Source organism: Carassius auratus, chromosome 50, assembly GCF_003368295.1.
Source record: "Carassius auratus strain Wakin chromosome 50, ASM336829v1, whole genome shotgun sequence".
NCBI lineage: Eukaryota > Metazoa > Chordata > Actinopteri > Cypriniformes > Cyprinidae > Carassius > Carassius auratus.
In genome coordinates, this window is record NC_039292.1 from 8,898,058 (window position 1) to 8,913,004 (window position 14,947).

At 35.9% G+C, this 14,947-nt stretch overlaps 1 protein-coding gene across 5 annotated transcripts in view; it reads left to right on the forward strand.

Moving 5' to 3' along the window:
• Positions 1-529: 529 nt before the first annotated feature.
• The window catches only part of LOC113066879 (inositol hexakisphosphate and diphosphoinositol-pentakisphosphate kinase 2-like), a 29,191-nt gene continuing 14,773 nt past the window's right edge, over positions 530-14,947 (forward strand). For all 5 annotated transcript variants that reach the window (XM_026238974.1, XM_026238976.1, XM_026238975.1 and 2 more), the window contains exons 1-20: positions 530-677; positions 2,414-2,814; positions 2,901-3,093; positions 3,825-3,915; positions 4,012-4,097; positions 4,873-5,027; positions 5,097-5,198; positions 5,271-5,432; positions 5,514-5,635; positions 6,667-6,768; positions 6,908-6,994; positions 7,189-7,264; positions 7,587-7,696; positions 10,420-10,505; positions 10,584-10,709; positions 12,827-12,948; positions 13,108-13,284; positions 13,374-13,515; positions 13,826-14,049; positions 14,133-14,260. In XM_026238974.1, the coding sequence (XP_026094759.1) occupies positions 2,668-2,814; positions 2,901-3,093; positions 3,825-3,915; positions 4,012-4,097; positions 4,873-5,027; positions 5,097-5,198; positions 5,271-5,432; positions 5,514-5,635; positions 6,667-6,768; positions 6,908-6,994; positions 7,189-7,264; positions 7,587-7,696; positions 10,420-10,505; positions 10,584-10,709; positions 12,827-12,948; positions 13,108-13,284; positions 13,374-13,515; positions 13,826-14,049; positions 14,133-14,260 (2,438 nt within the window). In that variant the 5' untranslated portion in view covers positions 530-677; positions 2,414-2,667. The remainder of the gene's footprint in view (positions 678-2,413; positions 2,815-2,900; positions 3,094-3,824; positions 3,916-4,011; positions 4,098-4,872; positions 5,028-5,096; positions 5,199-5,270; positions 5,433-5,513; positions 5,636-6,666; positions 6,769-6,907; positions 6,995-7,188; positions 7,265-7,586; positions 7,697-10,419; positions 10,506-10,583; positions 10,710-12,826; positions 12,949-13,107; positions 13,285-13,373; positions 13,516-13,825; positions 14,050-14,132; positions 14,261-14,947) is intronic.

Below are 14,947 nucleotides of genomic sequence, written 5' to 3' on the forward strand. Positions count from 1 at the left end.
TAAAAAAGTTAATGGCTTAAGTCATTTGTGGATTAATGCGTATTAGAGATGCGAACCGTTTAAAACGATTCAGTTCGATTTGGTGAACTGAATGATTCGTTCGTGAACTGGATATCCAGACTGCTTTGATTTGAACTCTCTCTCACACAGACACGGAAGAGAAGACAATCCTGAATAAAGTCGTCGTTTTTGCTATTTTTGGACCAAAATGTATTTTCGATGCTTCAAAAAATTCTAACGGACCCTCTGATGTCACATGGACTACTTTGATGATGTTTTTCTTACCTTTCTGGACATGGACAGTAGACCGTACACACAGCTTCAATGGAGGGACTGAGAGCTCTCGGACTAAATCTAAAATATCTTAAACTGTGTTCCGAAGATAAAAGGAGGTCTTACATGTTTGGAACAGCATAAGGGTGAGTTATTAATGACATAATTTACATTTTTGGGTGAACTAACCCTTTAAATACTAAAGGATGGCGTTGTTTCGCCCGTCCTGTAGGTGGCAGTCATCTGAGTGCAGATTCCGTATCATCGAGCACGAAAGACGGCTCTTGTTAAGTGTTTTCTGAAGGTAAACTCAAACGGAGCTCTAGTTTCATTTCATTTCATTTCATTATGACAGCAGATGAGGAAGTCAAGCACTGTCCGTGACCGAGTTCCACTTTCAGCAAGTAAGTATCCTTCAGTGTGGACCGTGCCATATCGCAGTCATTTGTGTATATAGCTTCATAAAGTTTATGTTTGTAGAGTTAATTCGCTTCGTGAGTTAAATGAAGTTTGACTTGGCAACTGAATCGTCTGATGATGCGATGAGAGGAGGATGTTGTATTCATATCACTGTCTGAAGCTCAGTTTTGTCTTATATCTTGTCCTTTTAGTCGTCATAATGTTGTATTTAATAGAAAAAAGGTGCATAGGAGCTAGTTATGAGGTGCACTGCATTCCTGCTTGACTTCTTCCAGTTGCTCCATTATCCAGCAGCATGGCATCAAGGCTCCGTGTGTCCTGGCCTGTTGTGACTACTTTTAAGGCAGTATTAATCTGCAGCCATCAGTCTGACAGCTGCAGATCTGACATGTTCAGTTTCTTACACAGACCGATTTTTGTGTTATTGTATGCTTTAGCCATGATTCCCATCCACTTACATTAAAAGACTGATAGACTGCAACTCTTTGAGCTAAAAAAATCTCAGTTTGTGTTCTTCTGAAGAAACAATGTCACCTACAGTATTCTTTCATGCTCTGGGGTAAGCAGATAAACATCAGATTTTCATTTTTGGGTGAACTTTCCCTTTAAGGCTGAAAAATGAATAAACACGATAGACTTGTATAGATAGATTTTTTTTAATTTAGTTTATCTGTGTGTGTGTGTTTTTCCTGACCCTGGGTCACTGTAGACGGCTTCCTCTCAACTAAATGTTCCCTGTCAACACATCCACAGCGTGAGGGGTTAACTTTGGATGCTGTGTAGACCTCAGTATTTGATCCAAGTCTCACTAATCCCCCAGCTTCACTTTTGCCAAGAGCCTATGGCTATTAATATGCCCTTGATCACATGCAAACTGTTTACTTTTTGTAGTTTGTAGTATTCATGCAAACTGCATAAAAAATTTGTGCTGCATGCTTTCCCTAGTAGTCAGCATATTGGAATATATTACATGACTCTGGAAAATGTAGGCTTAGTGTAAGACTTGTTTATATGTTGTAGGATTTTTATTAGTATTATTGCTATTATTTTAAATCATCTGCTAAATGAGTAAAGATTTGTTTATCAACATTAACATTAAACGAAAGTGAACAATGCACATATATGATCTATGAATTATCATTATCCTAAACCATTGAATGCTTTAAATGGTGTTTCTGTTGTTAGTTCATGATTCCTGCGTTAAGTAAAATAGTCAAATTGCAAAGGTGTTTTATGATGCTTCAGTAATACATTACAATATTTTTCACTGTTTACATTTACTCTACTTTTCAAATGTTTGTTGTTTTTTTTAATGGGAAGAAAAAAGATGTCTGTTATGCTCACCAAGGCTGCATTTATTTGATCGGAAGTGCGGTACAAACTTTAATATTGTGAAATATTATTACAATTTAAAATAACTATATTTCTATTTAAATTATATGTTTAAAATGTAATTTATTCTTGTGATGGTAAAGCAGAATTTTCAGCATCATTACTCCAGTCTTCAGTGTCACATGATCCTTCAGAAATCAGTCTAATATGCTGATTTGCTGCTATAGAAACAATATTTATATATAAACATTGCACTTTCATGGATTTAAAGTTTGAAAGGACAGTATTTGAAATCTTGTAAATGTCTGTACAGTCACTTTTGATCAATTTAATGCATACTTACAAAGTATTAATTTCTTGTATATTGCTTGTTGGCTCTTTATTGCAGGTACGAACAGGAAGGAATTTTGTGAGAAAAATTAATCAAGGCGTACTCATAACATGTTCGTGGTTTCGGAAGGATGACACCAAATGTGTAAGGATTAAACACACTGTCATTTTCTAAGAACCTTGGCATTGAAGTCACTTCTGGACCCTCATCTGATTGGATTACACACCTCATCTATGTAATGTTTCCACCACTGAGCTTCAGCACGAGATGGTGTGCTGGGAATTTGGCTTTTTGACAGAAACTCGACAGAAATGTCGAAGTCAAGTGGACGCGCGATGTGCAACAGTGGACTTTCACGGCTCCTGATTGGAAGTGAGGGTGGTGAGAGCAGAGAGCTGGATGAGGGAGACATGAGGAACATCTCAGGACATTATGGGGAGGACGAGGAAGAGGATCAGGTACAAAAAATTTCATTAATGATAATTATTTTTTTATTTTATTTACATTTTATAAGTGACGCTCATGTGCTATCTTCTTCTATTAGTCAGAGCGTCAGATTGTGGTGGGAATCTGCTCCATGATGAAGAAATCGACATCTAAACCAATGAGTGAGATTCTGGAGAGGCTCTGTAAGTTTGAGTACATCACCGTGGACATTTTTCCAGAGGAAGTTATACTCAATGAACCGGTGGAGAAGTGGCCGTTGTGTGACTGCCTAATTTCCTTCCATTCCAAAGGTATGTGACATCACACACAGTTTCACATGCAATCAGCTTGAAATCCCAATGTGACATAATGTCTCAGTATTGTTAAAGGGGTCATATGATGTGATTTCAATTTTTCCTTTCTCTTTGGAATTTTACAAGCTCTTAGTGCATAAAGAAGATCTGTAAAGTTGCAAAGATTAAAGTCTCAAGTATAGGTCTTTATGATCGGTAATTATGTCCCCACTGGATGCAACAAATGCCTCGTTTATAACATTTCCTTTACACGCTTGAGGTATTCGGGCAAACACAACGCACTGGATAGCTGGCCAATCAGAACACACCTCGCTTATCAGAATGATTAGCTTTGTAAAAATCAATGCGTTTTAGAAAGGCGGGGCATAGAGGAGACACAATAATGTACAGATTGTGGAAAACAGAGTGTTTTTTTTATTTTTACCTTAAACCACATAAACACATTGCATTACAACAAAGACACAAAATAATGTTCTTTTTAGCAGCATCATGTGACCCCTTTAATACTGCCTCCAAAACAGTAATGAATTACATTTAAAATTCTATTAAAATAGAAAAGTAACCATATTAACCATATTACAGTTTTTACTGTACTTTGATCAAATAAATGCAGCCTTGCTAAGCAGAAGAGTCTTAAAAATAAATAAATATATAAATTCTAAATCTGACAACCCCAAATTATGACGTTAATTGATGCAAATGTATACAATATTTTTTTTGTCTTGAAGGATTTCCCCTTGACAAAGCAGTAAATTATGCCAAACTAAGAAACCCCGTCCTCATCAATGACCTCAACATGCAGTATTTCATTCAAGACAGGTGTGGTAAATCATTCTCTGAAATATTCTTGACAAGCAAGCCCTGTTACAAGAGTTGACTGGGACATATCTATTAACTCTGTGCTCACGGCTTTAGGAGGGAAGTGTACAGGATTCTACAGGAAGAGGGCATTGACCTTCCACGCTATGCAGTGTTGAACCGGGACCCCGACAGACCAGAGGGTAAAGATTATTACCTTGCTCATAACTTTGAAGAATTTTCCTGCATCCTTCAGAGTGAAGCGTGGCAAGTTTTCAGAGTCTCACATAGACTCTGTGCTTTTTTTAGTGTCTTTGATATACTATTATAGTTTTGTTAATATTTTAAAATGGATTTAGTTTTTATATTTTCTGTTTAAATTCTAATAAAATTAGTTTTTTACATTTATATTTTGTGTGTGTGTGTACTGTATATGCCTATATATTTATTAAGTTTAGTATTAAGCTTTAGTTTTAGTTATTTTAAAACTTCATCTTAAACTAAATGAAATAAGCAATGTAACTTGAAGATTTAACATTAAAAAAATAAATAAATAAGACCGATATTAATGTTATCATTTTACATCTGGTACTCTATAATACAACGGTTGTTATTATTATTATTATTATTATTATTATTATTATTAAATAATCCTTTTTGTAATAGTAATATTTCTTATTTTGTTTATATATTTATTTTATAATGATAGGAATCACTACAACAACTATAATTATTATTTTATGCTCATTTAAAAATTTGCCCAAATTGCGTTGTCCAACAAACTATTGCAATTTTTATCAGAGAAATCACAATTTTAAAAAAAATTGGCCACATCACGCAGCCCTAATACGCTTTCCCTTATGTAAGTTCAAACCCGGACGCTGTTTTATTTGTTTGAGTGTATTGTTCCTTGAAGTTCTTCATAGTGTATACATAAATATTGCAAAAGATTGTGACATTTTGACTTTGTGACACCAGAATGTAATCTGGTGGAGAGCGAGGACCATGTGGAAGTGAACGGGGAAGTGTTTCAGAAACCCTTCGTGGAGAAGCCTGTCTCTGCTGAGGACCACAATGTCTACATCTATTACCCAACCTCAGCCGGCGGTGGCAGCCAGCGTCTCTTTAGAAAGGTACAGTACTGCTAACTTCTAATAACTTCAGAATTGTTCGGTGTGGAGCTCATACTGTCCATCCTATAGATCGGCAGTCGGAGCAGTGTGTATTCTCCAGAAAGTACGGTTCGTAAGACTGGTTCTTACATCTACGAGGAGTTCATGCCCACAGATGGCACAGATGTTAAGGTACAAATGCCTGTCAAGACTTTACTGTATGTAGTGGCCGGATAGTTTGTTTATTCCTGATGGATGTTGTAGGTTTATACAGTAGGACCTGATTATGCTCACGCCGAAGCCCGGAAGTCTCCTGCTCTGGATGGGAAAGTGGAGAGAGACAGTGAGGGGAAGGAGATCCGGTATCCTGTGATGCTTACCGCAATGGAGAAGCTCGTGGCCAGAAAAGTGTGTCTTGCATTTAAGGTGAGCCTCACAAAAGAAAAACGCATACAGTTTTATCAGCTGTTAAGAGTGATAATGAATGTGTTTTTCTTTCCAACCCAGCAAACAGTCTGCGGTTTTGACCTCCTCCGAGCAAATGGTCACTCTTTCGTTTGTGACGTTAATGGCTTCAGCTTTGTAAAGAACTCCATGAAGTACTATGATGATTGTGCCAAAGTCCTGGGGTAGGTGAGGCCGTGCTGCTGTCTTGTGTCTGTGGTAACTCGAAAATCTCATAATCCTGCGCTTTTTACTCCATAACCACCATACTAACTCATTTTTTTTAAGTTGTAAATAAAACAGATTTTTGCTGCACATTTTAAAAGAAAATATTATTTCAGTCTTATTACTTCAAAATGTCACAATTAATACAATTTGGTTCTTGCAATTTATTTTTAGTTATGTGTGGAATGTATTTTCTAAATCTGAGTGGGAATGGTTTCAAAGTAAATCCTAGACCAGTTATTTTTTTCAGTGTAATATCAAATCCTTTTGCCATTTCTTTAAAATTCAACACATGCTCATCAAACAAATATTTCAGTTTTATTTCTCTAAGCTTGACATTTAAAATGCATATCTTCTGGAAAAATATCTTTAGTTTTTAGCTGACCACCAAGCTAAACTAGCTAAATACTTGGCAGGCTGGTAGCTAAGACTAGCTTGACACAGAGAAGACAAGACACATTTACCGTATTTTTCGGACTGTAAGTCGCACCTAAGTATAAGTCGCATCAGTCCAAAACTATGTCATGATGAGGAAAAAAACATATATAAGTCGCACTGGACTATAAGTCGCATTTATTTAGAACCAAGAACCAGGAGAAAACATTACCATCTACAGCCACGAGAGGGCGCTCTATGCTGCTCAGTGTAGACTACAGGAGCAGTGAGCAGCTTAGAGCGCCCTCTAGCGGCTGGAGACGGTAATGTTTTCTCTTGGTTCATTTCTCTCGGTTCATGTCAAATTAATTTTGATAAATAAGTCGCACCTGACTATAAGTTGCAGGACCAGCCAAACTATGAAAAAAATTGTGACTTATAGTCCGGAAAATACAGTAATTCTTTTATTTATACAGTGCTACAATACAGGTTGTTTCAATATATAAAGCAGCTCTACATAGAGCAATAGTGTCATTAGTCAGCACAGATGTATTCATTCCTATCTTAAATTGTAATTTCTAGATATTTTAGCTCACATTTGATGGCTTTCCTTCAGGAACATGGTGATGCGAGAACTGGCTCCTCAGTTCCACATTCCCTGGTCGATCCCTTTGGAAGCAGAGGACATCCCTATCGTCCCAACTACCTCAGGAACCATGTGGGTGTACCAATCTTGCACTAAGAATGCATTTCACTGGCTTTTATTATGGATCCTGGATTATTAAAACCAGTGAGGTAGAATTAAACGCTAACTATGAGCTTACTATGCTTTTGAATAATTCATCTCTTGTCTGAAGGATGGAGCTCCGTTGTGTTATTGCTGTAATTCGCCATGGCGACCGTACACCCAAACAGAAGATGAAGATGGAGGTCAGGAACGCCCTGTAAGTCACAAATTCTAATAGGCTGCTTTAAGTTAAACTTAAGTGGTCAAATTTAATTCATTAAACAGAATTGTACTGAATGATAATGTACTGTATAGGATTCAGTTCTTCATTTAAGGTGGTTGTCGCAGGGTGGCTGGGTCAAAGTCATTTATATTTTTGAAGTATCTTCTGGTTCTTTCCATTTCTCTCAGGTTTTTTGAATTGTTTGAGAAATATGGTGGCTATAAGACCGGAAAAATCAAGCTGAAGAAACCAAAACAGCTCCAGGTGTGTCTATTTTGAAGTACAAGTGATCTATGTGGTTCAGTGGGTGCAAGAACCGACATAATATTTCAGTTTCATAACAGGGTTGCCTCCATCCAAATGATTTACTTTGTATAAAACCAGGAATTTGAACCACAGGGTCAAAGGTCAAACAGGATTGAGCTGCAGCCATGAGATTTATCGGCGTGTCATGCACATGTGTGAAAATGATCTATTTGGACAATTGATTTTTGGATTTGGCCTGTTTGATCTCATCTGTGACAATGTGCAGTTGTGATTTGCACATCATTATGAAAACCTGAACACTTTGTTTGATGTTTTACAGGAAGTGCTGGATATTGCTCGTCAGCTGTTGGCAGAACTGGTCCTACATAATGATTGTGAGATTGAAGAGAAAAAATCCAAGCTAGAACAACTGAAGACGGTTCTGGAGATGTAAGTTAACTGTTCAAGAAGTTCAATAGCTGGGATGCCAAACCCTCTGTTTGCAACCCTGTGAGTTTATGGAAAGCCACTGTACATACACCATCATCTCATCTCGATCATTTCTAAAACATGGTGGATTCCTTCTGTCTACTATTTACGCCTCTGAAAATTCTCACTTCCCTTTTCACATCTTCGGTCACAAGGTCTTGCTGAAAGTATTATTTTTATCCAGATTTATATTGTATTAATAACTGGAATGAAATGAATTAATGGTTAATTTTGAAAAAAAGTAACTAGTTTGATGTACATGAAAAATATATTTTGTTTTATTCTCATAAAAAACATCACTGTTAGTGGTTACTAACTAAACTAACCTCAATACGTTTAATTTTAACTAGATATGTGTCTATTTCAATTTTGCTCAATACAGTGAATTAATTGTAATGCGATATTTAAAATTAAATAATTAATTGTTCATGTTACAGTCAATACCCCGATAAATGGCAAATATTACAATTCTGTACTGCTCTGAAATTTTATTAGCTAAAAAATAGAAGGTGTCACCACATTATAATGTACAACATGAATGGATATTCAGTTTGAGATTGGCTGAAGCTTTCATTTGAAGTTTTTTTTAATTATAATTTTTTTATTTATAGAATAACTTATTTGTCCAAAGTTCAAAATGAAAAAGAAAGTGGAAATGAGCATATACAATTAAATATACAATTAGATATCCAATATCGACTGCTACTGATAAAAAAACAACAACCAAAACAAAGATATGGATATAGATATGGTACAGATAAATTGTGTCGCCTCTGAAATTTAGGTGGGAGATTTAGTGTCTTTAGCAAAATCTATTTGTAAAGTTTGTGGAATCAGTGCAAGCCTAATCAGACTTGATGCACACACATAGCCGAAACTTACATTGCTATCATATCTTCAAAATGCTTATTTCAGGAGAAACCTGATATTTCATGAACGGCTGAATGTATGTAACTGACTTTTAGGGGACCTTGACTCATTTGCTTCCTTAGGTGCCGTCATATGGATGAGTTTCTTAACTTGATTCCTTTTCTCTCTCTTCTCCTCTCTTTGTGTCCCTTTTTGTGTCCTGGCCGTTCTCTCCAAAGGGAATCCAGCCTGAATTATATTCAGTGCGCACCCTCTTATCATAACCCTCATTAACCTGAGATCATTTCCAAATTGCTGACACATTAATGAGGGCTCCAAAATTGACCTTACCTTGGAGATGAAACCCTTTTGCAAATCTTTGTGGCATCTGCATGCCATTTTGATATTGTTTCTAATCTCTCACGACCACTCACTTCCTCCAGACCCCTCTCACCGTGTTAATTAGATGTCTAAATGAGGCACTTAATCAACACATCATCTGTTGTTCGGGACCTAGATTTACTAAGAAACAGGTGCCTGGGGAAGTGCTTTGCTTTGGGATGATTAAACATAATGCAGCAGAGCAAGTTCACTTCAGAGTCAGCTTCTGGCCAGTTAATGAAGAACCAGGTTTAGATAAAGTTATATTCTGAACTATGTATACACTGATATTACAATCCTGGCCGATATTAATGAGCTGTATTTTATTTAATATTTTTTTATCTAAATAAGTATTTCTAAATAATTCATATAAATAATTAAAATTATAGTATATAAAATTACGATTATATTATTTGACATTGTTTAAACAATAATAATAATAGTAATAGTCAATAATGGCTCATAAACACAATATTAACATATACCAATAAATTCTCTTGATATCAACTGACAACTGATATGGTACTGATATGTTGCGCATCCTTTGTCTAAATCTGAAAGGTAAGACTGAAAAGAAATTGTCAAAATTATTTTTTTGCTTCAATTTCTGGCTATTTATTGTTCCCTAAACATTTACACTATCGTTCAAAAGTTTGGGGTTGGTAAGATTATTAAATTTTTTGGAAAGAAGTCTCTTATGCTTACCAAGGTTGAATATATTTGATCAAAAATAAAAGCAGTAATATTGTGAGATTTTGTTAAAATTTTAAATAGCTGTTCAATTTTTTTTTTATTCAATTTATTCAGAATTATTATTTCTAAGTTAAAAAAAAAATAACTTCTTTAAAAAAAGATCTTACCGACTTATAAACACATTTTGAACATATTAATGCTTTATATTAAAGATATTAAAGGGGAGGTGAAATGCTATTTTATGCATACTGAGTTTTTTACACTGTTAAAGAGTTGGATTCTCATGGACAAAGTTTCAAAAATTAAGTTGTACGTTTGAAGGAGTATTTCTGTTCCAAAAATCCAGTACTACTCTATAGGTACTTAAGATTAACAGGATATTGAGTGAAAACTAGCATTTCACCCCCCTTTAAAAAATTAAACATTTCATTAAATTGTAGTATCCAGCCATCCAGAATGACCCGCTTTCTGCTGTGTTGTAAAACATAAAAACGTGTCACTGTTGCAGATGCCAGATTTTATTCCTCCCAAAGCCTGTCATTCCTTTAGGGACAGTCCTGGTATGGCACAGATTAACCCCTTCCAGCTTGGAAAGGTCACTCAGATACATGTTTCCAGAAACATGGAGGCCTCAGAGCACCTGCTAGCGGTTTGAGCCCAGTGCTGTGTCTGATCCGTGCTGTCTGTGTTGTTCAGTGGGAGAATGCTCATTAAGAGGGAGTGGTATGTTTTTGTCCCCCACCCTGTGTATTGTCTTTCAGGTACGGCCATTTCTCAGGGATCAACAGGAAGGTGCAGCTGACCTACCTGCCAAATGGGCAACCCAAAGCATCCAGTGAAGAGGAAGGTATGGGGACAGTATGTATGTTGATTCAAATTAGCTGTTGCCATTGTGTCAGTTTTGACCTCTCTGTGTCTATGGCAGACGTTCTGAAGGAGGGTCCATCTTTGCTGCTCGTGCTGAAGTGGGGTGGTGAGCTGACGCCAGCGGGTAGAGTTCAGGCTGAGGAGCTTGGACGAGCCTTTCGTTGCATGTACCCTGGAGGACAAGGTATAACTCAACACTTGCACCAGCCAGAAAGCTGATCTAAAAAACTGTATAAAAATACAGTGGCCCTAAAACGTAGTTTGAAACTGAAGTCACGCTTAACAGTAAGAAAGCTGCTTGGTTTGATATATTGTATCTAATGCAATGACATTCAGATTCAAAAAAATTTCTGTATACTTTTTGGGGTTCCTGTATGTTTTATTATTGGGCAAATAATATAGAAACTCTTTATTACTTCCAGATTTCTTTATTACTTCCAGGGTCCGGTTTAATAAGTTTGAATAATTTTAATAATTTCTTTATTACTTCCAGGGTCCGGTTTAATAAGTTTGAATAATTTTAATAAAGTTGAATAATAATAATAATAAATAAGTTATTTTAGTAATTTTATATTATTGTAACTGATTCTCACTTCCCTTTTTACATCTTCACATCATCGCACAGTGCTCACTCAATAAATATACAGCTAAACAGATGAGTTTTGAGTCTAGATTTAAATGTGACTTGTGTTTTAGCACATCTGATCTCTTCTGGAAGCTGATTCCAACTGTGAGCGGCAAAGTAACTAGGATAAGAGGGTGCACACTGAATAAAGGCAGACTCCCCTTGTTTTGTGTGAACCCTTGGTATTTCCAACTGACTCGATCCTAGTGATCTGAGTGCTCTGTTAGGTTTATATTCAGTGAACATATCTGCAATATATTTTGGTCCTAGGTCATTGAGTGATTTATAAACTAGTAAAAGTACTTTAAAATCAATCCTAAATGTAACTGAAAGCCAGTGTAAGGACCTGAGGACTGGTGTGATATGCTCAGATTTTCTGGTTCTAGTCAGAATCCTGGCAGCAACGTTCTGGATGAGCTGCAGCTGTCTAATGGTCTTTTTGGGAAGGCCAGTGAGGAGCCCATTACAATAGTCCACCCTGTTGGTGATAAAGGCATGAACAAGTTTCTCCAAGTCTTGACTGGAAACAAAACATCTAATTGCAATGTTTTTTAGATGATAGTATGCTGATTTAGTTACTGCTTTGACGTGACTACTGAAACTAAGGTCTGTCTCCAGAATCACACCAAGATTCCTGACTTGATTTTTAGTTGTTTGACCCCTAGAGTCAAGCTATGCATTCACCTTGAAAACTTCTTTCCAAATGCAATAACTTCTCCTTGTTTAACTGAAGAAAGTTCTGGCACATCCAGCTATTAATTTCATCAATACATTGGCAGAGGGAGTCAATGGGGCTGTAGTCATTTGGAGATAAGGCTAGGTAAATAGCTGTGATAGGCAATTTGGTTCTTTCTCATTATTTGACTTCGTGTGAGAATATACAGGCTAAACAAGAGCGGTGCAATAGTTGAGCCTTGTGGGACTCCGCGTGTCATGGACGTCCACTAGTAGCATTAATTTCAGGATGCCATTGGTAGCATTCATTTCAGGTTTAACTTCTAATTGTAAATGTCAAAAAATTACGGGTTGCTTTACATGTCAGTGTGATATCTTGTTTAAATAGGTGGCATAAGACAGTGTCAACCAGATTGCATCCCATAAAGTCATATTTATGGGATGCAAAAGTCTAAATTCTGAGATAAAATTATAATAAAGACAAAAATGTAAATCATAATTATGATTTAATGTGTAATAATCCGTTTTTTTTTTCATCTTATGACTTTTTGTCTCCGTTTCAACTTTTTGTCATAATTATTACACAAGTTATAATTCTTACATAAATTGTTGACTTTTTTATGTCATAATTGTGATCTTTTAAATTATTTTTACTATAGATCTAGTAGTATCTAATTATGCTTTACCAAATTATGATTTACCTAATTTGGCTGTATATACACAGGGCATGTTCTTGCATTCAAAACCAGCTTGATAAAGCACATTGTAAGCACAGTGCTATACAACACTCATTTGTGAAGCACCTAAACCCATATTGCCAGATGCTTTCAACAGTGTGGATGCATTGAAATGCATGTTTTTTTTGCACAGCTCATTGTATGTAGGTTTGTAAACAGTGGTTATGTAATTTTAATGTTCCTTGACTCCAGGATATACACATCTGGAGCTCTGTTCTTGTAATTGTTGTTATTTTTTAAGACTGATTCTCTGTACTTTTGCAGGCGACTATGCCGGCTTCCCTGGTTGTGGCCTTCTCCGTTTACACAGCACTTACCGCCATGACCTCAAAATTTACGCATCTGACGAAGGCCGTGTTCAGATGACTGCGGCGGCGTTTGCAAAGGTTTGTTTGGTTTTGTCTGTAGGATATGTTGGTATTACATAATGCTTTTAGATGAGATTGATGTAAACTGAAATAGATTTACTGAGTTCATAATTGTGCTATTTTGCTTGTTCATTTTCTTTATTGTTTTTCTTTTTTATTTCCCGTGGCTGAATTCAGGGTCTGTTAGCACTGGAAGGAGAGTTGACTCCAATCCTTGTTCAGATGGTGAAGAGTGCCAACATGAACGGACTGCTGGACAGCGACTCTCTCACTGACTGCCAGCAGAGAGTCAAAGCTCGATTGCATGAGATCATGCAGAAGAACAAAGAATTTAGTGAGGAGGACTACAATAAGGTGAAGCAAGTTGCAATTGTGCCTATTTAAAAATGTCTTATAATCTCAGTCTAACTAAACTAGCCTAAAATTTGTCCTGTCTTTTTAAGTTGGCTCCAACAGGCAGCCAATCTCTGGTGAACTCTATGGGGGTAATCATCAATCCAGTCAGGACTTGTGATGGAGTTCACACCCTCATTAAAAGCCTTACTTCTCAGATCTGTAAAAGGCTGGAAGACCCTAAATCTGCAGGTTTGCCCTCTTCTTTGGCTTCTTTCTTGTAGTAGTATTGAATATTAGAAGTGCTTCCTAAGTGCTCGCAGTATTGTTACTGCTCAACTTTAAATATTAAACATAAATATTAAATATTTAATATATTTTATAAAATGTTTATAGATATATACATGTTTATTAAGTTTGCAATACATTTAAAGAATTGTAATATTTTATTTAGATTTAAACTAGATTTAAACGATATATATATATATATATATATATATAAGTTTTATGTGAAAATAAAAAAGTAAATAAATAAATAAAATGTATATTTTTATTTTCACAGATCTGCAGCTATACCACAGCGAGACTCTGGAGCTCATGCTGCAGCGCTGGTCCAAACTGGAGCGTGACTTCCGCATGAGAAACGGGAGATATGACATCAGTAAGATCCCGGACATCTATGACTGTGTGAAATATGACACCCAACACAATTCGTCTCTCGGTCTGGAGGACACGCTGGAGCTTTTCCGTCTGTCCAGAGCACTTGCGGACATCATCATCCCACAGGTAGTGGAATCGATAAACGAGGCTAATAGTGCTCGTTTATTCTTGTTCATCTTGCTGTTACCTGCATGCACACTCTCTTTCAGGAGTATGGAATCACTAAAGCGGAGAAGCTGGATATTGCCAGTGCCTACTGCCTGCCTCTGGTCAAGAAGATTCAGCTGGATCTTCAGAGGACACATGAGGATGAGGCCGTCAACAAGCTGCATCCTCTGTGAGTCTCTATACTGGGGTGCAGTGCCCAAAGGCTAAATCATATTTTGCATACTATACTGTACATCCTGTATAGTGCGTTAAATTACTTTTAGTACATTATGCATGCTTTTTTGTGGTTGTTTTACTTACAACCCCTTACGTTTAACTTAAAAAAAAAAATGATATCCATTTTACTTGTACAAAAATGGTGAACAGTTTTGGTCAACAAAATTAAAATTTTTGTTGACAGTAATGTGTAAAAAAAAAAAAAAGTCAACATTTGTCAGACTTCAGCAATTCAAACACTTTTTTTCAGCCTTTTGAAAAATGTACAAATAATTATTTATTGATTGATTGATTTTCAAGCTTGTTGGTATTAAATGTTTTGTTCTTTTTTTTTGTTATAGTTATTGTATTTTGAAAAAAATGTACATCCTGGCATATTTATTAAATAATAATAAATGTAATCTGTGTTAAGATTTATTAAATGTATTCAGTTTTACTTCTGGACTAAAATAGTATAGAATTTTGTTACCATTTTTATTGTATTTATTTTTTGTTGACAATGTCAAATAATAACATTTGGTAAACCAGACCAAGAGTTTTCATATATATATTAATTTGTTTAATGTATATTTTCAATAGTTTTAAGATTAACAGTTTTTTTTATATAGTTACTGTATTTTGATGATAATCTTTGTCAAAA